The sequence below is a fragment of the Gopherus evgoodei genome, chromosome 8, assembly GCF_007399415.2.
Source record: "Gopherus evgoodei ecotype Sinaloan lineage chromosome 8, rGopEvg1_v1.p, whole genome shotgun sequence".
Classification (NCBI taxonomy): Eukaryota; Metazoa; Chordata; order Testudines; family Testudinidae; genus Gopherus; species Gopherus evgoodei.
The window spans coordinates 49,047,819-49,074,330 of NC_044329.1; the positions used below are offsets into that span (position 1 = coordinate 49,047,819).

Here is a 26,512-nt window from a genome sequence, read left to right on the forward strand (position 1 = left end):
ACCCTATCACCCCAGTTTTACACTTGTGTAATGCCACTGACATCCATGGATTTACATAACCATAACGGATGGAGAATCAAGTGTATTCAGACACATTTTCCCTTACCTACAGTATGTTAGTAACTCCTGAGATTATCATAATTGAAAGCTGAAAATCGACTTTACTTTTCACCATTTCCCCAGTTTATTTACTTTTTGCTCTTGAAAATAGACTAGTCAGTCTATTATTTTCAGTCACTCTATGACCTGTACACAGAAAATTAGGCCTGAGACGAGCCCTCCTTCTAATCTATCTGCCCTTTCCCAAGTGGCTGTCACAGTAGGATCTAGGTGCTATATGCTGGGGAAAGGAGGGAGAGGCTGGAAGGGAAATCCATTCTCTGGCCTACTTTGGCTGTAATCATGAGTTGTTAATTTTGAGTGCACTGTTTGATTGTCTTTGATTCTATGAGGACCGGAGAAGAGGTGTATCTGGAGAGGGTGAGGATAAGGACCCTCCATGGTCTCATTTGGGTCAAATCTGCTGTTGAGAAGGTCATACCTAGTGCTTCCTGGTAGTCTGCTGGATGACCGCAGCTGCTGCAGAGAGACCTGGAAAGTGAGGCAGTCTTGAAGATCTCATGCCCGTTCACCAAAGGCTTTGTAAAAGAATACCAGAACTTTGGAGTGGTTCCAGTAAGGAAGGGGAAGTCAGTGCAGGCTGCAGAGCATACTCCTTAGCTCGCCCCCATCCTAAGCAGACAGGACACTAGAGTGTGTACGCATGTACCAGTGTTGTTTGACTCCTAGCCCTACTGAGGAATTTGTTCAGCATGGCACTACAGGCCTTCCCCAGGGCCTTGGTGAATTAATGAAGTGTGACAATAGCATGTCTGGTTGAGGGAGAAACAAACAGCTCCTCTCAGAACCACTGCATTCTGATTTGGGGCAGAGCACTAGTAGGCCAGGTCTACAATACAAACTCATGCTGGCATAGCTGTCTGTCAGAAGCATGAAGAGGTGTGATCCTAGACTGACACAGCTGTGCCGGCAGAAGCCCCTAGTGTAGACATGGTTATACTGGCAAAATTGCACTCTTACCGGTATAATCTATTTTGCTTAGGGGAGCTGGGATAAACTGCATCCACCCTAGGAGGGCTTTGCCAGTGTAGTATACCAGTATAGACATACTAACAAAGCCTTTAGGTTTTGGCTGTAACCTCTCGGATGGCTTATCTCCTCCTTTGCAATTTGGCTTATTGGCCATTCTCTGTCCCTGGGGAAGCATGTCTGGCACTCTTAAATCCTCCACTCTCTGGATTATCATTGTAGCATCCTTTAGGTACACTGGTTTCCTGACTGGTCAAGCACCAAACTCCTCATGTTCGTCTCTAGGTCCTGCACAATTTCATGTTGCTGGAAGCAGCTCTGAGTGGAGATAAAGTGCTGGAACATGATCCTCTCAGTGCTCTGTTGATCATGATGCCAGTTTAGCTCAAGCATGGGCTTGAAGTTAAAAGTATTTAAGTGCTTTGCTGAATCAGGGCCTGTGAGGTTACAAGTCTGTGTGTCCTGGGTATCCCATTCTATTACAGGTTCATGCTGTTGTGGTCCACAACAACTGTGTTCAGTATGTGTAGGATAATGGCAACAGTGATAAAGTGCATTTCTTCCCCACTCTTAAGAACTCGTGGCCACTAGCCTTTTAATGTCTTGGTGTGAGAAATTCAGCTCTTTCCCCCCGTGGTTCTAGTCAGACACTACTCTGAGGTCCTTTTTGTCCAGCTCTGTCTATTCAGGTGCAAGTGTAAAAGATGGTATAATGCCAAAGAGTATGCAATAATCCAGTGTCCTGGCCAACATTCACTTTTTTCCTCTGCCTCTGTCTCCTACCTCAGAATGTGAAATATTTGTCACCTTTGTATCTAACTCACTGCTTTGGGACAGCTGGAGGGTGAAAACGGATACTGTATATGAAAACCAAATTAACATTCAGTCCGGATAGAACATAGGCCCTCTATCTGCCCTTTGGATGTCAGTCTTATCACTCCAGAAACCATGGTGTGAATTTCTGACCTAGTACATAATCAGTGCCATATTTCCTGTTGGTATTTCCCCAGTAAGTTTGGGGTTTCTCTCCATTGGTCAGAAGATAATCTGACTGTGTTTTGTTGTATAAAGTTAGCAGAGGGCTTTGCATCAATAGCAGTTTTCTAACAATGTTGGATTACAGCAATATATTTAAATCCTCTCAAACAGGGAAGTATTATCTTCATTTTATAGACAAGGAAATTGAGTCATAGGCCTGGTCTACACTACACGTTTATACCGAATTTAGCAGAGTTAAACCGATTTAACCCTGCACCCTTCCACACAACGAAGCCCTTTATAGTGATATAAAGGGCTTTAAAACCGATTTCTATACTCCTCCCCAACGAGCGGAGTAGCGCTGAAATCGGTATTGCCATGTTGGATTAGGGTTAGTGTGGCCGCAATTCAACAGTATTGGCCTCTGGGCGGTATCCCACAGTGCACCATTGTGACCGCTCTGGAAAGCCATCTGAACTCGGATGCACTGGCCAGGTAGACAGGAAAAGCCCTGCGAACTTTTGAATTTCATTTCCTGTTTGGCCAGCATGGAGAGCTCACCAGCACAGGTGACCATGCAGAACTCATTAGCACAGGTAACAATGCAGTCTCCTGAGAATCGAAAAAGAGCTCCAGCATGGACCGCACGGGAGTTACTGGATCTGATCGCTATATGGGGAGAGGATTCTGTGCTAACAGAACTCCGTTCCAAAAGACGAAATGAAAAAATATTTGAAAAAATTTCCAAGGCCATGATGCAGAGAGGCCACACCAGGGACTCGGTACAGTGCTGTGTGAAGGTTAAGGAGCTCAGACAAGCCTACCAGAAAACCAAAGAAGCAAACGGAAGGTCAGGGCAGGGCCGAAAACATGCTGATTCTACTGTGAGCTGCATGCAATTCTTGGGGAGTTTGCCACCACTACCCCACCCCTGTCCGTGGAGGACAGGAGGGATGCTCGAGATGAGAGGTGGCAGCAGGAAGATCAGCGGTGGCGGGATGCAACTCTGAGGCTGCTGCGTGATCAAACTGACATGCTCCGGCGTCTGGTGGAGCTTCAGGAACAGCAGTAGGATCACAGAGTGCCGCTACAGCCCCTGTATAACCACCCTCACCATGTTCCACATCCTCCTCACCCAGACATGTAAGAACGTGTGGGGGGAGGCTCTGTGCACCTGCCCACTCCACCCCCATGGACAGCCCAACCAAAAGGCTTTCATTATTTTGAAATTTTTTTAGTGGCCTTTTCCTTCCCTCCTGACCTCCTCCCAAACCACACCTGGGCTACCTTGTCAGTTCTCTCTCTCTTTTTATAATGAATTAATAAAGAATACATGATTTTTAAACAATAGTGACTTTATTTCCTTAAGCAAGCTGTAATCGAAGGGGGAGGGTGGGTTGTTTACAGGGAATGAGTCAATCGGGGGGGGGGGGTGTTCATCAAGGGGAAACAAACACAGCAGTCACACCATATCCTGGCCCGTCATGAAACTCGTTTTCAAAGCTTCTCTGATGCGCACTACTTCCTGGTGTGCTCTTCTAATTGCCCTGGTGTCTGGCTGCATGTAATCAGCAGCCAGGTGATTTGCCTCAGCCTCTCACTCCACCATAAAGGTCTCCCCCTTACTCTCACAGAGATTGTGGAGCACACAGCAAGCAGCAATAACAAAGGGGACATCGGTTTGGCTGAGGTCTGAGCAAGTCGGTAATGTGCGCCAGTAAACTGCCAAATGCATATTCTGCCACCATTCTGCACTTGCTCAGCCTGTAGTTGAACAACTCCTGAGTACTGTCCAGACTGCCTGTGTATGGCTTCATGAGCCATGGCATCGAGGGGTAGGCTGGGTCCCCCAGGATAACTACAGGCATTTCAACATCCCAAACTGTTATTTTCTGGTCTGGGAAGTAATTCCCTTGCTGCAGCCGTTTAAACAGAGTAGTGTTCCTAAAGACATAAGCATCATGAATCTTTCCTGGCCATCCCACGTGGATGTTGGTGAAACGTCCTTTGTGATCCACCAGTGCTTGCAGCACCATTGAAAAGTACCCCTTGCGGTTTATGTACTGGGTGCCCTGGTGCTCCGGTGCCAAGATAGGGATATGGATTCCATCTGTCGACCCACCACAATTAGGGAATCCCATTGCAGCAAAGCCATCCACTATGACCTGCACATTTCCCAGAGTCACAACCTTTCGTAGCAGCAGCTTAATGATTGCTTTGGCTACTTGCATCACAGCAGCCCCACAGTAGAATTTCCCACTCCAAATTGATTCCTGACTGACCGGTAGCTGTCTGGTGTTGCAAGCTTCCAGAGGGCTATTGCCACTTGCTTCTCAACTGTGAGGGCTGCGCTCATCTTGGTATTCTGGCTCTTCAGGGCAGGGGAAAGCAAGTCACAAAGTTCCATGAAAGTGCCCTTATGCATGTGAAAGTTTTGCAGCCACTAGGAATCATCCCAAACCTGCAAAACTATGCGGTCCCACCAGTCTGTGCGTGTTTCCCGGGCCCAAAATCGGTGTTCAATGGCTAGAACCTGCCCCATTACCAGCAGGATCTCCAAAGCACAGGGGCCCGTGGTCTGAGAGAATTCTGTGTCCATGTCCTCATCACTCTCGTCGCCGCGCTGCCGTAGCTGCCGCCTCCTCGCCTGGTTTTGCAGGTCCTGGTTCAGCATAGACTGCACGAGAATGCGCGAGGTGTTTACAACATCCATGATTGCTGTCTTGAGCAGCAGGGTCCATGCTTGCTGTGCTATGGCTTTTGCACAGTTCACCCAGGAAAAAAGGCACAAAACGGTTGTCTGCTGCTTTCACGGAGGGAGGAGTGAGGCTGTACCCAGAACCACCCACGACAATGTTTTTTGCCCCATCACGCACTGGGATCTCAACCCAGAATTCCAAGAGTGGAGGAGACTGCGGGAACTATGGGATAGCTATGGGATAGCTACCAACAGTGCAACGCTTCAGAAATTGACACCAGCCTCGGTACATGGACACACACCGCCGAATTATTGTGCTTAGTATGTCCGCGTGCACTCGACTTTATACAATCTGTTTTAAAAAAACAGTTTCTATAAAATCGGTATAATCCCGTAGTGTAGACATACCCATAGTGAAGTGACTTGCTACTGAATTAATAGTATAGCAGGATCTAGGAATCCCATAACCCAGTCCCTTGCACTGCCCACTAGACCAGAAGTTCCAAAAGTGTAGTCCACAGAATGTTGGCTAGTCACGTGATACAGGCTCTTCCGTTCCCAACTGGTAACATTTTATTAAAAGATTCCAGCAATCCATCAAATACTTTCCTAGTTTACTTTTCCTTTTCAGGAGCTGCCTTAATCTCTACAGAGATATAACCTGATCATGACTGGGAGAATCTCGAGTCCAAAGAGGGGTGGTGCTCAAGATTGTGTCTCTTAATGTGGTCTACCCTATGGAAAAGTTTGAGAGCCCTAGCCCTAGAGCACACTTCCTGTATGTGAAACACAAGCATCAACACCAGTTTCTCTCTTTTTTTCTCTCTCTCTCCCTCCTTCCCCCCCAGCATTGGAGTGGATGGATTTGGTCAGCCAACTGGTACTCCTGGCCGCCCTGCGACTGCGTATGGATACCGTCCTGATGAATCTTTCTACTACGGCTATGGTACCCGATAAAGCATTCCTCTGCGTACGTTAGGGTGCTGTCTTCCTGCTCCATTAGAAACCAGTTGTATGTAGCTGACTTTAGAGCACTCCCTGGTAATGCATGGTTATACTGGAATGGGTCTGTGTGATATGTATCCTTTGGTATGTGTTAGCTCTAGATAAACCTAACCCTTTCTGGTTCTAGCATCTCAAATACAGACTGTGTTCACTCCTCAGTTTGTCTCTTTATTATAATTTTTGTACAGTGTTTGCCATGTGACTTGAAAGCAAGTATTGAAAAGCTACTAGGCTGGAAAGTAAACATTACATTATGTATATTAAGCAAGTAATTTAATTTCTATTAAAAAGAAAAACCATTCAGTCAGTGCTGATGAATGCTTGAGCTCCACGTTTCTCTCTGGTTCATGGAGGATTTTTGTAATTGCCTTTTTTAGAGCATTTTAAGTGATGTACATGTACTGTTGAAGTACTTGAGTAAGCCTCCCACAGGAAAAGCCTAGTGCCTGGCGTCTGATGGCTATACCCTAGAGCACTGTTGCAGAAATACAGCACTGGATTCAAACATCCCAGCAGCACACAGCCCAGAGGGTATGGCGCTTTACAGCTGTAACATTGGAGGGTAGATGCAGATTCACTCATCTTGAGCTTGAAACAATTTTCAAACAGTTACAGCAGGGGTGGACAAACTTTTTGGCCAGAAGGCCACATCTGGGTGGGGAAATTGCATGCAGGGCTGTGATTGTAGGGCTGGGGCAGGGAGTTGGGGTGTAGGAGAGAGTGTGGCATATGGGAGGGGGTGCAGTGTGCAGGAAGGGGTACAGAGTGCGGGAGGGGGCTCAGGGCAGGGGGTTGGGATGCAGGAAGGGTGCTGGGTGTGACAGGGGGCTCCGGGCAAGGGGTTGAGGTGCAGGAGGAGTGTGGGGTGCGGGCTCTGGCCCAGCACCACTTACCTTAGCAGCTCCAGGGTGACAGCGGACCTAAGGCTGACTCCCTGCCTGCCCTGGCCTTGCACCACTCCCGGAAGCGGCCAGCACCATGTCCCTGCGGCCCCTGGGGCAGGGAGGCAGAAGGCTCCATGCACTGCCCTCACCTGCAGGTACCTCCCTCGAAGCTCCCATTGGCCACAGTTCCCTGTTCCTGGCCAGTGGGAACTGCAGTGGGGAGGAGGTGCCTGCCGCTTCTGGGAGTGGCGCGAGGCCGAGTCCAGGGCAGGCAGGAAGCCTGCCTTAGCCCTGTGGCACCATGGGGGTGTCAATCCCGCAGGCCGGATCCAGCCCACGGGCCGTAGTTTGCCCACCCTTGACTTACAGCCTACTACAGTTACAGTAAGAGCCATCTCCACTATCTAAATGACCACAGTTAGAAACCATGCTTAAAAAGAGCGCTTTAACGTTCTAACAGAGTTCATCTAGCCTTTGTGTATGAGGCTGTGCAGTGTTAGAACAACATATGCTGTAGCTAACTATGGACCTAAACTAGACCATGATTTTTAAGCTGCCCAACCCAATTTTGCCCCATCCCAAAACCTGAGAACCACCCCATTAGCCCACAAGCACAGACTGTAAACTGTTGACTAGCAGTTACAGGGCAAAGAGGTTCTCCACTTGAAACTAACATACTTGCAGTGATATCATTGTTTTCCTGGGCCCAGATTTTTAAAGCTATTTAAATGTTGCTGCACTCAGTGTTGCAACACCTAACTGATATAGAAGCTCAAGTCTCATTTTTAAAAGTGATTGAATAGGATTTAGGCTTGTAAGTGCCTAAATCCCTTTTGAAAATGAGACTCAAGCTTCTAAATCATTAAGCATTGCAGTGATGAGCACAGCAACACCTAAATACCTTTAAAAATCTAGGCCCTAGTCTAGTGAGTGCAGCATTGTTTGGGCTAGCAGGAATCCTATAATAGATTCCCTGTCCTCAGTGGGCATAGGAGAGCATGCTACCAGCTGCCTTTTCTCTCACCACATCATGTCAGACTGACAGTGAAGAGAGGGCCCGAAGAGCTCGTTTTCCAAAACAAGAATTACTTCAAAATCCCTTTTTTAAAAAGTGTCTGTTCTGATTTACAGAATGTTTTTTCAGTCTCATCCCTTTTGATTTACTGGGATCCAAGGCCTGTATTATTAAACTCACTCACCTAAGACGAATGTATATGCCCAGGGAAAGATTTCAAAGGCACAAAGGAAAGTTAGGGAGTTGGGCATCTAACCGCCATGTGTACCTCTGAAAATCTTTCCTAAAATATGACATTGCCTGAAAAACCCTGTGTGATCTTTCAAAACTTCATGTGGTCAGTTAGTTAGTCAAGCTACACATAGCATTCTGTGCATCCGTGGGTGAGAGAGAATGGTAGGGACTTCAAAAACAGCCACAATACCAAACCTGACTTCCTCCCAGATGCTGCCTCAAATGCTATTATTCTTGGAGATGGGACACTTACCAGCATTGCTGCTGCTACGACTAAAACTCCTTTTTAATCCTCCAAATCTGTTGTACGTTTCTAAAGCGACCTTTAACAAATCTGTTAAACTCTTGATGCCTTTTTGTTCACAATACTGCCCCATTCTAGATCCCTCCTACTGATTTGGGCCTATGTTTGTGTGCACAGAGGCCATGCCACATCTGCCTGCCATATCTCAGATGTAGACATAGTTACAGCTGCAAGGGAAACTCCTGGAACTGCACACACCTGGACTTTTCATTTGGAGAACTCTGTTATTTTAAAAGATCTTCAGAGAACTAGCATTAAATTTTTCAAAGCCGTTGTCCTCCTTTTTGAATTTGCTCTGAAAGCAGTTAAGAGTGGTTCTTAAAGGCTCTGCACAGTACTAGGGAAACTAAAACTGCATTTAATTGGGAGTTTCAGGTTAACAAGGACTATAGCTAGGCCTGGCATACGTTGTGTACCTGTAATTGTACTACATCTGATCAGTCCCAAAATAAATAGGAATGGAAAATCTCTGGCTGCATTTTAATATCAAATATTGGAAATTTTATGAGAAAAGAATGAAAACTAAATGTTTACAGCTTGGCTAAGAGCAACTAAGGGAAGGGAATCATTATCCACAAGCAGGGCTTTGTAAAAAGTTGCCTGAGGACTGAGCTTGCTAGCCAGGATAAAAAACAGCTATGCTTCTATGTTCACCAAGGCAAGGGTGTCAAAATCATTTTGGGGAGAGAGACAAAATCTCTTTTTAATTATGGTCTCTGGGCCATGTAAAAATGCATGACAGCATATGTTCTCAACCCACAGCAGATCAACCATGGAGGTCAGTGGGAGATTTGGGAGTCTGGCCTATAAACTAACTTTTTAGTTATTCTCATTATTTACTGTATTCAGTCCCTTAGAGGCATATTCTGCATCAACTGGAGAAAAATTCTGCTCCCCGTTAGGAGACTTGCTATTCTGCCCTTTGTTGTTCTTGCTTTCTCATCCTCCTTTCTCTTTCTCTCCCTCTTCCCTGGCTTTAGGTTGCTCCTCCTTCCTTCCCAATGTTTCTTTCCCTGTAATATCTTCCAATTTGGGGTCAATTCCTACCCCATTCCACTGCTAAATTAAACAAAGATATAGTTAATACTAGTGTCTAAAGTCTCATTAGTGCAGAGTTAACACTACAGTGAGATTAATAGTAGGCAGAGATCACATCTCTGAGACAGTGTTTCAAGCTCTCTGCAGACACAGACAATACTGTACAAGTAACCTTGGGTTTGCAGTTGGAAGATTTTCTTCAGAACCCTGAAAGCAAGAAACTTTATTTTTAATAATGAAAGCTGAGATTCTGCTGATCCTGAATATGCCATGTGGGCTACAAACAGTCTGTGCAACCTGTGGTTTGTGTGTCTGATACCTCTGCACTAAAGCCACAACCCCAGCAGTGTAAAGAAATAAACCAGTTGTGTGCTTATCATGATGTAGTGTATTTAATTGCAGTGTGTTATCAGTCAGCTTCCTATTTAACACTTCTTCCATCTCCCTTGCTTTTGGTTTATTTGTATTACGCTAGTACCTGGGAGACCCAGTCCCGGCCCTCAAAATAATAAGTGCTTCATAAACACAGAACAAAAAGACTGAATCTGCCCCAAAGAGCTACAATCTACCTTCTTGCTCTGCTTGGCTCTGCCCTACTTCTTGTTCATTGTGTATCTCTTCCTACGTTTGATTTTAAGGGTCTTCTCTTTTCTTTCTTCTTATTCTGCAAGGTCTTTTCCCCTGTCTGCCCTGTTTTCTCTCTCACACCTCTCCCTATTTAAAACTCCATGTTGAAAGTCTGATGCAAAGACTCTAAAGGCTTGGCTACACTTGCGAGTTAGTGCGCAATATAGGAGCCCAGGGTGCACTAGCTCACTACCTGTCCACACTGGCAAGGCACGTAGAGCGCTCTGACTCCATGACTACAGCGCTCCTGGTAATCCACCTCGGCAAGTGGAATAACGTTTGCTGCACGCCCATTGGAGCGCCGTGACGCCAGTGTGGATGACCTGTCTCTTTAATGCGCTCTGATCGGCATCCAGAAGTGTCCCATAATGCCTGTGCTAGCCACTCTGGTCATCACTTTGAACTCTACTGCCCTGCCCTCAGGTGCCCAACTGTCAGACCCGCCCTTTAAATTCTCTGGGAACTTTGAAAATCCCCTTCCTGTTTGTTCAGCCAGGCGTGGAATGCTCTCAGCTAATTTTTCCACGTGACCATGCCTGCATGCGCCAGGCCATCCTCAGTATGGAGCAATGGCAAGGTGCTGGATCTCATCAATGTTTGGGGGGAGGAAGCTGTCCAGTACCAGCTCGCTCCAGCTGTAGGAATTACAATACTTTTGAGCAGATATCAAGGGACCTGATGGAAAGGGGCCATGACCGGGACGCACTGCAGTGCAGGGTTAAAGTGAAGGAGCTGCGGAATGCCTACCGCAAAGCCCACGAGGCAAACAACCACTCCAGTGCTTTCCCGTGACCTGCCGTTTCTACAAAGAGCTGAACATGATACTTGGGGATGACCCCCACCTCCACTCCGAGTACCACTATGGACCCTTCAGAACCCAGTTCAACAAGGTAGGGGGAAGAGGAGGAGGAAAGCAGGAGTGAGGATGCTGAGGAGGAGGAAGACACCCCAGAATCCCTAAATGCATGCAGCCAGGAGCTGCTCTCAAACCAGGAGGAAGGTAGCCAGTTGCGGCAGCCAGTGCTTGGGGAAAGACAAACACCAGAGGAGGTTCCCGGTAAGCGGCTTTTATTTTGGGAAGGAAGTTATTCGGTGTGGGCTCTTGGGGCAAGGAGGGTTAGGGCTGCATGCATGCCTAGGTGCAGAATAGGGCTTTGATGTGCTCTCTCACATCGCGATAATTGGCCTCAGTGATCTCTTCAAAGGTCTCATCCAGGCCCTTGTGCAGATTTCTTGGGAGAGCCACTGTGGTCCTTGTCCCAGTCAGGCTAACTGAGGGGCTAGGGGACCATTGCTGCACACAGGCAAGCTGCGTATGGGCCAGGGCGGAAGCTGCACTGCAGTAGAAGACCCTCCCTTGCTTCCCAGGTCACCCTCAGCAGTGAGATATCTTCCAGGATGAACTCCTGTGGAAAATGTGGGGACAGCGTTCAGTATAAGGGCCCCCTGCTGCTGTTGGCTCTCCCCAAGGCACAGAAACCCAGAGGACAGTACGACCATGAAGCAATCAGTCATGCTTGACCCTGTGCTTAGTTACCATTTGGGGGCTCCTATGGGTTTATGTGCGCTCGCTTTGGGACGGGCAAATTATGCTATTGTGTAGACTGTGCTTGACCTTAAGTACAGAGGAATCATTGCTCTGTGTGGTGTGAACAATGCTGCCTCTGTTAAGTGTTGCATTTTGCCTTTACAGATGCAACCTTGAGATCTCACCCATCCGTGTTATCACCGGCCAAAAGACTCCAAAGAATCAGAAAGAGGCCACGTAAGAAGCAAGGAAGACATGTTGCATGAAGTAATATAGCATTCAAGTAATGAAAATCAGAAAGCGCAGGAGTGGCGGCAGAGTGAAAGGAGGATCCGGCGGCAGAACGAGGAGCGCTAGCACAAAAGTGCGATGCTCCAGCAGAAAAGCACAGATCGGCTGATAAACATAATGGAGCACCAAACAGACTCTATCCAGGCGCTCGTAGCCATGCAGGCAGAGCATTACCGTGCCTGCCCCCCGCCCCCGCAGCGCTTGTCCCAAAACTCTTTCCCTTGTGCCCCCATGTCACCTCCAATCCACTTTCCCCAACATCTGGGTTCTTACCACCACTATCAGCCTCCAACACCTGTAGCTTCACCACCCAGCCCTGAAAACTAATACCCTTACCCACTGCACTCAACCCCCATTACTATGCAGTATAGTCATTCTGAAGTGCAGCACTCATTGCACAGCACTCCAGACAGGACATAACACAAATCTGTGATTATACTGTTCTTCACCCCACCCTTGCCCTTTCTGTTTCCCAAGCAATTGTGTTTCTTTTCAATACATGAATTTTCTTTTCAATAAATGGATTTTTTGGTTTTGAAAACATTCTTTATTATTGCACCAAGTAAAAGATACCTTAGCCCAGGAAAGAAACAGGCACTGCAAATCAGCACAGCAACACAGATTCCCACTGACATTGGAACCACTGCACTTCACTCCCGTGCAGGGCACCAGACATTACTGGTGGCTTTCAGCCTCAAATTGCTCCCTCAAGGCATCCCTAATCCTTGCAGCCCCATGCTGAGCCCCTCTACTAGCCCTGCTCTCTGGCTGTTCAAATTCAGCCTCCAGGTGTTGAACCTCTGAGTTCCATGCCTGAGTGAATTTTTCATCCTTCCCTTCACAGATGTTATGGAGGGTACAGCACGTGGGGATGCTGTCATCGGCCAGGTCCAGCTTCCCATACAGAGAGCGCCAGAGGCCCTTTAAATGGCCAAAAGCACACTCCACAGTCAGGGCTGGCTTTAGGGCAATTCAGTCGATTCCCCAGAATAGGGCCCCGCAATGTCCCGAAGGAGCTGCTGCTGAAGTCCCACCACTGTCTTTGGCGGCAGTTCAGTCGCTACCGCGGAGGAGGGTCCCTCTGCTGAAATGCCGACAAAGGCACTGGCAGCCGATTGAGCTGCCGCCGAAGTCCCGGCACTGTCAGCGGCGGCAGCTCAATCGTTGCCGCTGTCTTCAGCGGCATTTCGGTAGAAGGACCTTCCTCCTTGGCAGCGATTGAGCTGCCACCGAAGACAGGGGCAGGACTTCGGTGGCAGCTCCTTCGAATCGAAAGCAGGCCCTGTCCACAGTCATTCTGCACTGGCTCGGCCTGTTGTTGAACCACTCCTTGCTGCTGTCAAGGTTCCATGTGTAGGGTTTCATGAGCCATGGCATTAAAGAGTTAGCGGCACCTCCAAGGATCACAATGGGCATTTTAACTTCCCCTCCGGTGATCTTCTGGTCTGAGAAAAAAGTCCCAGCTTGCAGCTTCCTCAACAGGCCAGTGTTCTGAAAGATGCATGTGTCATGCACCTTTCCGGGCATGTCATGTTATGCCAATGAAATGCCCGCAGTGATCCACAAGCGCTTGGAGAACCATAGAGAAATACCCCTTCTGATTAACGTACTCAGAGGCTAGGTGGGCTGGTGCCAGAATTGGAATATGCATCCCATCTATCGCCCCTTCACAGTCAGGGAAACCCATTTGTGCAAAGCCATCCACAATGTCCTGCTATACGGGGACATTTTGGCAAACCAGTAAAGTGCCTGAAACCACTGTGGCTTATTGTTAAAAGCAGCCTATTCAGCAGTCTCAGCTTGACCAAGGCAGGAGAGGAGAGGGGTTTGAGGTGCCACAGAAAGGGCAGCTTGACCCCATGTCCTTCCTGATAAGAATTGTGTTGAAGTTGCTGATATATGCATTTTTAAAGAGCAGGATATGCCCTAGGAATGTCTATTGGGATCTCAAGACTGCAAACTCTGGAAAAACCCACACCTGATTTATCAATAATCAGAAGGAACCTCTTGCTTGACCATTGAAACTGCTTACTTAATAAGTTTTCTTTAAGGGACATGTCATTCTATTACTAATATATAAATAAGGGGAAAAAGTTTGAGGTAGTTGGACTCTTTTGGGACTCTCCTTCTGGATACATCTTATGGTCCCCACCAGCAGATGGAAGATTTGGCCACTGGAAGCCTGCCGCTGTGTCACTTTAGAGCCACACTCAGCTTTGGTAATTATCAAGGGTTGGGGGTGTTTTACTAATCTGTTGCGGACATGTGTAAGTGCTTGAGATGAAGGAAAGTTTAGCTTTGAGCAAAAGCACTCTTCTGTTGTCTTATTTGTGCCAGCCAGCCATCAGTCGGACGGCCGTGTCTCCCCTGATTTATTTCTTGACACCATCTCGCACAGAATAAAAGTTACCAAGAGCTTTGGGTTGAAAGAACCCCTGATAACCCTGCACATTACCCAGAGTCATGATTCTTCTGAGCAGGATATGATTAATGGCCCTGCAAACTTGCATCAACATGATTCCAACAGTCGACTTTCCCATTCCAAACTGGTTAGCAACCAATCGGTAGCTGTCTGGAGTTGCCAGCTTCCAGTTGCAGTAGCTACCAGCTTCTCCACCATCAGGGCAGCTCTCAATCTCGTGTCCTTGAGCCGCAGGGTTGGGGCGAGCTCCTCATACAGTCCCATGAAAGTGACTTTTCTCATCCTAAAGTTCTGCAGCCACTGCTCATCATCCCAGACTTGCCTGACGATGTGATCCCACCACTCAGTGCTTGTTTCCTGAGCCCAGAAGCGGCGTTCCACGGTGGTGGGCATGTCCGTGAATGCCACAAGCAAACTCGTGTCATGCATTACTCAAGTCAATGTCGTCGGAGCCCTCACTGTCACTTTGGATCCTAAGGAATAACTTGACTGCCAAACATGACGTGCTGGCAAGACTCGTCAGCATACTCCTCAGCAGTTCAGGCTCCATTCCCGCAGACCAAAAGGGAAGACAGAGTGCTCAGTACAAAAAACGTTGAAAGATGGTGCCAAATGTGGACGGAAGCACAGGGGATGCTGGGATGTGAACTGATGCATCACGGGGCGTTGGGACAGGACCTAGAATGCCTCACAGTCCCTCCCTCCCCCCCACACAAGCCACAGCACCAGAATGGGAAGAGGTGCTCTGTGGGATAGCTGCCCATAATGCACCGCTCCCAATGCCGCTGAAAATGTGGCCACGCCAGTGCACAAGCAGCTGTCAGTGTGAGCAGACTGCAGCACTTTCCCTACTGCACTCTCCGTAGGCAGGTTTAACTCACAGCACTCTACATCTGCAAGTGTAGCCATGCCCTAGGTTTTGTCTACACATGAAGTTGTTCCTGATTAACTCCATGTGTGGACACTTATTCCAAAGTGAGTTAATCTAAACAAGAACAAGGCACTCTTATTCTGGTGTAAGGGTGTCTACAGATGGAATTAATCAGGAACAACTCGAGTGTAGAAAAGCACTTGGTTCTAAACCCCTCTGCGCAGGGACTTACCTTTATTAATATCCTTGGAACTGCCTAGGTTACTTGTGGGTGTTATAGACAACGCTCGTTCTCTTCTACTTATAGTGTCATCCACCATCCTCATGTGTGGGACTTGAAGAATGTTGAATGTTTATGACACAGCCAGAGAATGAAAGTGAAATTATCAAAGGAAAATGCCTGGATGATAAATCAGATTATTATTAAGTTGTTGCTGCTCAACCTTTCTTAATGCGTCTGCGTTTTATGGTTTCTGATTAGAGACTTACAAACATTATCACAATATAAATAATAATGTGATCAGTTTTGAAACTCCCAAACACCTCTGGCTGCTAGAAAGGGAAGAGCATTTTCTCTAACTTTCTATCCAAATCCTCTTGACTGTTGTAGAAGGGGATGGGATATCTGATACTTTACCAGCATCTATTTTTAGGTCCTAGTCCTGGGTGAATAGCTCCATTCCTGCCCATGAAATTTCCCAAGAAACAGTGTAGTAAAACTTGCCTTAAAGCCTGAGTCTGCATGACTGCTCCCCACAGGCCTCCCAGAAGCAGCAGCAAAAGCTGACAAGACCCTGATCCAAGGTTTTCACTGGATCACTTTGGGAAAGCTCTGAACCGCAGAAGAGACACTGGAGTGGCTGGCAGTGACTGTGGAAGACTACATTGCATAGTCTTGCACTCAGAGCACATTTGCAAGTATTCAAGTTAGAAACTATTTCAGATGAACACAAAGATTCTGTTGAAATTGTTGGCAGGTAAAAACTGACAAGGCTTTTCAAATCCTGTCTGTTGTTATGATTACACCCCTTAATATATTAAGAAAATTATTTAGGGTGAAATAAGGGATTTATGTAAGAAACAGAAATGATTTGAGAACTACACAAATGACCATGGCAGCAGAAATTTACCAAAATGTAACAATAAATGAGAAAAATCAAGCACCCATCAGGGATGGAGAAGAAGAAATGTAATCGAGAGGGATATCAGCTGCACTTCAATCAGGCACTGCTGCACCGGGGGAGAGGGTAAAATGAGGCCCTGCCATGGTAACCCCTTCCCATCACCTCTGGACCTAGAGTTGGGGGAGGGGGCACTACTCATTGTCTCCCTCCCCTCAGCCATATGGGATTGGGAAAGAAATGGCAGGGAGGAGCCAGCCAGAGCCTGATGCTGACACAGCAGCTGCACAAAGGGACTATGCTTCAAGCAGGGACCAATGGACAGTGCTGTTATCAGACTGCTTTCTGCCATTTTCACAATGAACGTTCTTGCCCTGTGCCAACAGGCTTTTGCTTCAATCCCTCCCTCACAATCTCCAGCCTTGTTTTTTCCTATCTTTCCAGCTAGCTAATCCCCTCCACAATATAACACCCACCAATTACAAAACTAACATGATGTTTGCTGCCATCTCATTGTTCACTCAATGTACTTACCTTTTCCTCCACCCTTTGTCTTGTCTATTTAAATTGTAAGCTCTTTCGGGCAGGGACTGTCTTATTCTCTGTGTGTGCGTGCAGTTCCTAGCACAGTGGGGTTGCTCCCTGGATATTACAGTAATAAACATGATAAATAAGGGCAAAAGGTGATGCAAACACCTGTACCTCAGCCTCAGAGTAGTGCAGGCATGCAATAAGAGCCCCCAATCGAAATCAGTATGTCCAAAACACCACAGGGCAACCAGCAATCAGGAAAGAAACTCAGTTCCCCATAATAGCCACATGGTTATACAACACCCCAAACTCTGTAGCCGTAGTACATAGTGCAACTGGAAATCATCCCACGCCTGTTGCTGAAAGGTGTTTCCATCATTACTCTGCATAAATATGCACCGAGGCCAAAATTTTCAAATGTGAATAAATGCTGAAAGTTAGGCACTTAAATCCATATTTAGGCACCTGAATAAATGTCCTGATTTTCTTAGGTGCTGAGCTACCACAACTCCTCTGGATGTTAGTTTTTGTGCTTAACTTTTAGGCACTATTGTTTATTCGGTCTTGGTTTAAGGCTTCTGAGCTGCCCACCTCTGCATTCTTCATCAGAGGCAGTCCACACTTATGGACCTTATTTGATGTCCCACTTTGTTATGTAGCCAACACACAAGATATGAGGGGTGTCAACACCTGCTGTACTTCGCCCTTTCCCTTCCCATTACCCTGCTTGATCTAAATGGTCACAGTCATCTTGTTGCCAACATGTCAGCCCCTGCAGTGCCTAGCTCAGGTACTAGCACTGATGATCCAGCTCATTGCCATGTGAATCTGCCAATCTGAGAGAAGAGGGTGGTGCAGGGGAAGAAGTCCTTTCTCTCTTCAGGAAGCAGTCTTGAGTTTTGTGTAAGGTTCAGGCTGACTCTTTATTTTGTCCAAATGGCTCTGACCATTTCTATTGACTATGAATTTGCTGCAGATAATGCAGCAAAGTGTGATGCTTGCTGTGCTCATTTACAGGCCAATACAATGGGAGTTAGGCACATAAATACCTTCTTGGATCTCAGCCCTTGGCCTGCTTCCCAGCAGAGGCGGCATCTGAGTTCTAGGCACAGACTGAAAGCTGATAGAATAAGATACAAGGCATGTTGCCAACACACATTCTAAAAGGCTAATGCAGACAAGGCAGTGTATACTCTGACATGTTAAACTGGTCGCATTAAATGCCTAGAGGGGAGCCCAGGTGTTAGCACAGTTTGGAACATCTTAGTTACATGTGCTAACATGCTTTAAATCCTAATCTAGACGATGCCAGGGGGATGGATGCGTTGGTGTGTACCTTGATTTATACTATATTTTAGGTTTATAATGACTGAGCAAACCAGATCCTAAAGCTCCCATGCTATATGGAACAGGGATAATATTTGAGGTGTGAAAAGCCCAGACCTCCCACTGTACTATAGTAATTCCTTTTAATGTTCATTCTTCTGTCCAAAATACTCTAATGAAATCTCTCCTGAGTCATTTTACTATGAAACACAGAGCAATTAGTTTTAATGGAATTGAAAATATCTCCTTGTGATACACACATTATGTCACTAAAGAAAATGCATAGTATTTATGGGGTGAAACTTTCACACAGACCACCTGCCTTGTGCATGTAGTTTTCACCTAGTCATTCCCATTGTTTAGTCTAGCAGCTATTGCTAGACTCCCTGCCACTCTGCAGTGCCTATGTGGGAGTCTGAATACACACAGCCCTGACAAGCAAGCTGGGAAAGGAAATTGGCTCACTAAAGGCAGTCAGAGGAAGTTTGTATATATAGTTACGAGTGGAGACACCTATTTCTCAAGCCCCTAAATGACAGAGGCAAAACTAGTTTTCACATAGGGTGGAGGGGAATTAAGACTACGGAGTAGAGGCCACTCAACAATCTGTCACCAAGGCAAGACTTCATTGTGCCATCTTCAACCTTCTAGAATAGAGGTTGTCAACTGTGAGTGGTCTTGAACTTTCTTGGGGTGCATGATGAGCCTTCTGCTGGTTCATAGAAGTGGGGTGGGGGGGAAGCACCAGGGTTTCAGTGCCATTCAAATTTGAGTGAGTGGCATTGTAACCTGGCTTGCAGCATCACTCAGATTTGCACCAGTTCCCCAGGCAGCTGCCTGCTTTGCCTATAGGTAGAGCAGCCCCTGCGGGGAACCTCTTTTGCCCATGACATTGTAATTCAGAGAGCAATGGAAGAGTAAACAGAGGATATGAATTATCAGTGCAAACTTTGTACTCCAGTCTAGTGATCTACAGGGTATGGTCCAAGCTAGAGTTTGATTAGAAAGCCTGGGAAGAGGCTGAATGCAGCGTGTACATTGTGTGCAAACACGTATGCCATTCCTATTAAAGGCCCATGCAAGTTCTGTTGTATGCCATTCCTATTAAAGGCCCATGCAAGTTCTGTGGTCTTCTGGGTACAACTCAAACCACAACCCTGATCCATGAATTTTCTTCCTCTGAATTGCATTGGACTGAACAAAACAAAAATCACAAAAGCTTGATCATGGTCTACAAACACCTATGTGGAGAAGAGATTTCTGATAGCAGAGGGCTCTTTAATCTAGATGCCAAGGTATAATGAGATTCCATGGCTGGAAATTGAAGCTAGACAAATTCAAACTAGAAATAAGGTGCAAATTTGAACAATGAGGGTAATTAAGCACTGGAACTTACCTAGGGATGTGGTAGATTCTTATCACTTGAAGTCCTTAAATCAAGGTTGTTGGCGTTTCTTAAAGAGATCTTCTAGCCTGACTAGAAGTTATGGGCATGACGCTGAAATTACTGGCGAGATTCTATGGCTTGTGTTATGCAGGTCAGACTAGATTGTCATCACAATGGTCCATTCTGGCCTATGGGAGAAATTGTTCTTGTTAACATAACCTCTGAAAAAGTTCATCATCTGGTGTCCAACTGTCTTGCTATCCATACCCACAACCAATTGGACTATACAACCAATGAGAAACAGAAGAAATTGAGACAGGAGGCGCTTTCTGCACCAGTGCCTGAAATATGACTGAAAAGAGACTTCCTCAAGTAATCAGGAGTCAAAAAGTGTCCCATCAAAAAGTAATGATGAAAAACCACTCCTGACCCTGGGAGAAAAGAAAGAGATGACATCGTACTATGCGGCAACCTGCCAGCAGATCAGAAATGAACACAGAGGATCAAGCCTCAAACAGAATATGTAGCCATATCCTGGACGGCTCTCTGCTACTTCTAACAAAGAAATGAGGGCTCTGCCTCTTTTTTACACTTTGGCAACACTTGCATACCTTGTCATGCCAATAAAGTCTAACTGAATTGAACTGATTAAACACCATGGTATTACTGTATGAGTAAGTGTTACATTTAGCAATAAAGTTTAGATTATAGTGAACAGAATCTTAGCAAGCAGTCAGACTATATAGGAGGCCTCATCATTATTCACTGATATCAGGTAAATAAATAAATGAACCTAGAACCCATCTGGTTCATAGAGATCTATGCTTTCTAACAGCTCTGCTTTTATAGATATTAGCACATAGGACTGTTCTCTAAAAGCCAATCAGATCAACCCTGAGACTAGGGGCCACTGTTGTTTTCCTGTACCAGTATCTCTCCAGTAAAGGTAAAGTTGTGGCTCTGGAACATTCTCACTGCATGTTCGATGTCTCTTCCTTCTAAAATAAATGCCTGGGTTTCATCTGGCCACTTCTGTAGCAACAGAGGGTTTTTATGCTTGGTCCACACTTGAAACTTTTGCCAAGTGGCTTAAGGATCTGATATTTTCACACCATTTCTAGGCAAAAAGCCTAGCATAGATGCAGTTATACTGGCAAAAAAACAAAAAAAAAAAGCAACTTTTGCTGGTCCAGCTTTTTTGTTTGGGGAACTGGTATAAGTTTTATTGTAAAAGCACTCTTTCGCTGGTATAAGCTGAGTCTACACTAAAAAGGTTTGCTAGTATAGCTATACTGGCTAAACAAAACTCTACCTTGAGACAATACTCTTCTATAAAGAACCTTAGTGGCCTCATCTGCTCCCTAAAATTTTAACTTAGAGCTTGTCTTCACGTACAGCACTACAGCAGTGCAACTGTAGCACTTCAGTGAAGATGCTCGTATGCCAACACAGTAGCTATGTTGATGGCAGAAGCTCTCCTGTCGACAGAGCACTGTCTACAAGCGGGGTTAGGTCAGTATACGTCACTCGGGTATGGATTTTTCACATCCCTGAGCTATACCAATTTAGGTGTGTAGTGTAGACCTGGCCTCTCTATGGTGTAATAACAGGGCTAATTGAGGCTCTATTAGGAGTCTTGTTATGTACTGTAGAGCTGAAATCACATATTCTTAGGTCTAAGCATTAGATGTAATTTGGGTTAGGGGTTCTGAGTGTGCCAGCACTGAGGCTCCCCTACTAACAGCTGACATCACTAAAGAACTGAAGTTACTGAGAAGCTGTGTTAAATGGGGATAGGCCTGAAGACAAGTGGTGAGTGGCTAGTAGGTGAGTGGCTAGTAGGATGGCTGGTGGAGAGATGGAGAGGTGCAGCTGGTGGTGAAGACTGCAGCAGAACCCCACAGAGAGGCATAGCAATCAGCTGTCGACTCGAGCAATGGAGCATGTAAGGTGCCCCTATACCTCCCCCACTTTTCCACTCAAGCTGGAAGGTAAACTCTGCAGATGAACTTCTGAACTCTGGGGCTGCACTGACCAAGGACAGAAACTGTGGAAGAGGTGACTTTTGGATTGTTGGACTTATGATCTTGAGTGGAAATGGAGACTGCCAAACTTACTAGGAGGTAGGTTTTTTGCTCTTGGTTTATGTTATGCATCCTGTTTGTGGGGTTTCCGCACATAATGCCACATTGTTTCCCTCCTCTATTAAAAGGCTTTTGCTACACTCACACTCTGTGCTTGCAAGAGGGGGAAATATTGCCTCTGAGAGGCGCCCCAGGGGGTAGTATGTAATTGTCCCAGGTCACTGGGTAGGAGCTTGAGCTGGTTTTGGCTTGTGTTATTGTAAAGGAACCCTTAGATCAGGGATAGGCAACCTATGGCACGTGTGCTGAAGGTGGCACGCAAGCTGATTTTCAATGGCACTCACACTGGCCACCAGTACGGGGGGCTCTGTATTTTAATTTAATTTTAAATGAAGCTTCTTAAACATTTTAGAAAACTTATTTACTTTACATTCAACAATAGTTTAGTTATATATATATATATTATAGACTTATAGAAAAGGACCTTCTAAAAATGTTAAAATGTATTACTGGCATGTGAAATCTTAAATTAGAGTGAATAAATGAAGACTTGGCACACCACTTCTGAAAGATTGCTGATCCCTCCCTTAGATACTGAACCTGACTCTTGTTGCTGCTAACTCTGATGGGCAGAAGGGTAAATATATAAAGTGAGCACTGTACACTTTGTATTCTGTGTTATAATTGAAATCAATATATTTGAAAACATAGAAACATCCAAAAAGATTTAATAAATTTCAGTTGACATTCTATTAACAGTGCAATTAAAACTGTGGTTATTCACGATTAATATTTTAGTTAATTGTGTGAGTGAACTGTGATTAATCAACAGCCCTAGTATATATTTAATTGTCTATTTATTAGCTGTGGAAGTGCATTCTATAATATGTCACAAGATCAGAGAGAGTTCAGATTCTGCATTTGAGTGTAACAGCAAGGAAGTGGATATCTGCATTATTGCTAGCTCTATGCTGGATCTGTGTATCCTGCATTTCAAGGCTCCGCCTTCTTCTGAGTTTGCTTCAGGAACCACTGTCAGCCCTCTTCTATCCTCATTTCCTTCACCTCCAACCAACTGTATTGAAGCCAGGTCAGCCCCCTTCCTCCCTTGGCAATTCGCCTCTAGTAGGTGTTTGTTTTCTGCATTTGCAGGTAGAATGGTGCTCACTGCTAACACCCTTTCAGATGTCTAGGAAAGAGAGTTGGTCCAAAACCGATAATCAGAATTCCTAGGGAATCATATCCCACCTTTCAGAAGAATGAAGGACAGTGGCTGGCACATAAGCCTCAGACTTGGGAGACTTGGGTTTAATTCCCTGCTCTACCACAGACTTAATGTGTAACCTTGGGCAAGTTACTAAGTCACTCTGTACCACAGTTTCCTGTCTGCAAAACAGAGATAATAGAACTGTCCTGCCTCACAGGCAGGTTGTGAATATTTTAAACATTAAAGTAGAGAGAGGTTCAGATACTATAGTAATGGAGGACTTGTAAATTCATAAAACACCAGATTTACAATCTGACAGAAGCCAGATATGCTGGACACTATGGAATGTCCCTTATAAAACCTCTGGAAATTAAGACGTTAGACGACAACATTAAATCTCATAGGGCATGTGAAAGCAGGGCCAGCTTTAGGCTGATTTGCCCGATTCCCAGGAATCGGGCTCTGCGCCTAAGAAGGCCCCGCGCCTTAGACATTTTTTATTTTTTTAAAACTTACCCCGGGTCCCTGGCTGCGATCTGCTCAGGGGTCTTCCGTGGTCCCACTCCCTTGAGCGAAGCGCAGGCGGGAGCACGGCAAGCCCCGCGGCCCCGGCTGGAGCCCTGGCCGGAGCGCGGCAAGCCCCGCTCTCCCGGCTGGAGCCCCGGCCAGAGCGCGGCAAGCCCCGCGGCCCCGCTCTCCTGGCTGGAGCCCCGGCCGGAGCGCGGCAAGCCCCACTCTCCTGGCTGGAGCCCCGGCAGGAGCGCTGCAAGCCCCGAGCCCCGCTCTCCCGGCTGGAGCCCCGGCCGGAGCGCGGCAAGCCCCACTCTCCCGGCTGGAGCCCCGGCCGGAGCGCGGCAAGCCCCACTCTCCTGGCTGGAGCCCCGGCAGGAGCGCTGCAAGCCCCGAGCCCCGCTCTCCCGGCTGGAGCCCCGGCCGGAGCGCGGCAAGCCCCACTCTCCCGGCTGGAGCCCCGGCCGGAGCGCGGCAAGCCCCACTCTCCCGGCTGGAGCCCCGGCCGGAGCGCGGCAAGCCCCAAGGCCCCGCTCTCCCGGCTGGAGCTCTGGGCCTTTAAATAGCCTCCAGAGCCCTGGGGTAGTGAGGGGCTCCGAGGGCTATTTAAAGGGCCAGGGCTCCAGCTGCCTCTGCCACCCCGGTCCTTTAAATAGCCGCCAGAGCCCCACCACCCCCATGCATTCCCCAGGGCTCCTGCGGCTATTTAAAAGGTCCAGGGAGAGGTAGAAGCTGGGGCGCCTGGGGCCCTTTAAATAGCCCCCAAAGCCCTGGGATAGCAGGGAGCTTGGGGGCTATTTAAAGGGCTGGGGCTCCAGCTGCCTCTGCTGCACCCCCTGCCCTGCCCACACCAGCCCCGCTCCCCCTGCCTGCAGCCAGCTCTGCACCCCCTGCCCACAGCCAGTCCCTGTCAAACCCCCTGCCCTGTCTCCAGTCAACCCCTGCCACACACCTGTGGCCCTGCCTAAAGCCAGCCAGCCCCACACACACTGCTGCCTGCACCAGCCCTGCACACCCTGCCCTGTCTCCAGCCAACCCCTGCTACACCCCCCTGCCTGAAGCCAGCCAGTCTCACACTCCTCTGTCTCCAGCCTTGCCAACCCCTGCTGCATCCCCCCACGGCCCTGCATGAAGCCAGCCCACCCCACACACCCCCTATCTCCAACCAGCCCCTTGCCCTGCCTGCAGCCAAGCCCTACCTCCAGTCAGCCCCTGCCCTTCCTCCAGCCAGCCCCATGTCTACTTGTGCCCTGCAGTTCCCAGGGCAGTAACCCTGCACACCTGCTTCAATGAGGGGGGCAGGGAGCAGCTGGGACCCACACATGTGAAATGGCAGTCATTAATAAACAATCAACAGCATATATGATGCAATGTACATAATATATAATTTTATTTATATAGCTATGGAAAGTAAATAATACATGAAAGAAATGAAAGGCTTTTTTTTCCTTTTTTTTTTTTTTTTGTCATGTCATCCCTGTCAGGGCCCCGCCGAAAATGTTCGAATTGGGCCCCGCACTTCCTAAAGCCGGCCCTGTGTGAAAGCCTAGGCCCAGACAGATTTTAGGTGGACTTCTACAAAACCTGACTCAAAACAGCCCAGCTATTCTCCTCTTCAATGAGGATTCAGGTGACACCATTTGCTCATATGAGGCTGTGACGAAGTGGGAATGTTCTTAATGTTTCCTCTGAATACTGTGTGGGTGCCTCAGTGTCCCCTATGCATTTCTTAAGTCTCCAGTGTGCCTCAGTGGCTGACACTCTGTATCCTGGCAAGAAATGGCTGGGGCCCTTCCCCCTGCAAGGGAATAAGCTAAAGGTGAACAAAGAGATCAGGTGACCTCCAGGCCTGGAAAAAAAGACAAAGGCCAGAAAGGAGGGGCTGGAGGGGGGTTTTCAGTTGGGAGCTGGCTGGGGACAGGAAGTGAGGGCAGATGGGGTTGTCTGGCTCGCTGAGCCCCAGAATGGACCTGGTTAAGGGGTCCCGTTCTCTGTATCTACAAGCTCTGTTTTAGACCGTGTTCTTATCATCTAATAAACCTCTGTTTTACTGGCTGGCTAAGAGTTACATCTGACTGTGAAATAGGGGTACATGCAGGACCCTCTGGCTTCCCCAGGACCCTGCCTGGATGGACTCGCTTTTGGGAAGCGCATTGCGGGACATACACGGAATGCTCCAAGGTCAGACCCAGGAAGGTGAAGCCATGTGAGCTTCTTGCCCTAAAAACAGTCTGCTCCAAGGGAGAGGAGGCTCCCCAAAGTCCTGACTGTCTTTGTGGGGAGCAGTTCCAGAGCATTGCCTGGGAACTCCGTGACAAAGGCCGCCCCAGAGGTGGAACAATGGATGCAAAATTTGCATCCTGATCATGAGGTCAAACAAATGTGTTGCTATAACAGCTGCAAAGAATCCTGTGGCACCTTATAGACTAACAGACGTTTTGGAGCATGAGCTTTCGTGGGTGAATACCCACTTCCTCAGATGCATCTGAGGAAGTGGGTATTCACCCACGAAAGCTCATGCTCCAAAACGTCTGTTAGTCTATAAGGTGCCACAGGATTCTTTGCTGCTTTTACAGATCCAGACTAACACGGCTACCCTCTGATACTATAACAGCTGTTGTTGGACCACCAAACTGCTCTCCTGCACCCAAGGCTGACGAGAGGGGACCCTCGTCCTGGGGCACTGTCAGTTCCCCCACTAATGTCTGTGTAAATGGAGTGAAATGGAAGGTGTGCGGCCCAGTGAACATGATGTACTAATTTCTCTCATCAGGCCTGCCTACCCCTGCAGAGTGCGGGGCCCATCCCTGCCCTGGGGCCACTGGGCACTAAAGCGGTGGTGCTGGCTCAGCTCTGCTGTGAGTAGCTGGTGCTGGGGGGCTCAGGTGCGCCCAGGACCCTGGGCAGGAGCTGCGGGGGGGGGGGGGGGAGACGCCTTTGAACCCACACTGCAGTGGGGTGGGGGGGTGACGTGACCCCGAGGGAGATGCAGGGTGTTGCTGCCCCCTTCAGCTCATGGCCAGCAGGTGACCAAAGCGACCCCTGGGGGGATGCTGGGACAGGGGAGCGGAGCTGCCTACGTCACTCAGGGCGGCGGCACTCTACCCACAGCCGGGCATAGCCCGGGAGCTGACCATACACCCCGCCCCCGCGAGGCCCGCCCCCGCCCCTCTCCAAAATGGCCGCCTCCAGCCTCAGGCGCTGGCTGCGTTCCGCCCGCAGCCTAAACCTCACCCTGCGCCTGCGCCGCCCCACCCCGGCCCAAGATGGCCGCTGCCGCGCTGCGTGTCCGGGAGGCGTTCCTGCCGCCGGCGGAGCGACTCTATGGTGCGACGCGGGGCCGGAAGCCGGAGAGGCGGGCG

General features: G+C 47.8%; 1 protein-coding gene across 3 annotated transcripts in view; it reads left to right on the forward strand.

Annotated features, from left to right (window-relative positions):
• The window catches only part of KIFAP3 (kinesin associated protein 3), a 157,671-nt gene extending 151,591 nt beyond the window's left edge, over positions 1–6,080 (forward strand). For 2 of the 3 annotated variants that reach the window (XM_030572359.1, XM_030572362.1), the window contains one exon: positions 5,614–6,080. In XM_030572359.1, coding sequence (XP_030428219.1) covers positions 5,614–5,722 — 109 coding nt within the window. In that variant the 3' untranslated portion in view covers positions 5,723–6,080. Of the gene's footprint in view, positions 1–5,396 lie in introns of all 3 variants that reach the window. The other variant, XM_030572361.1, reaches the window with a different exon arrangement.
• Positions 6,081–26,512: the final 20,432 nt, after the last annotated feature.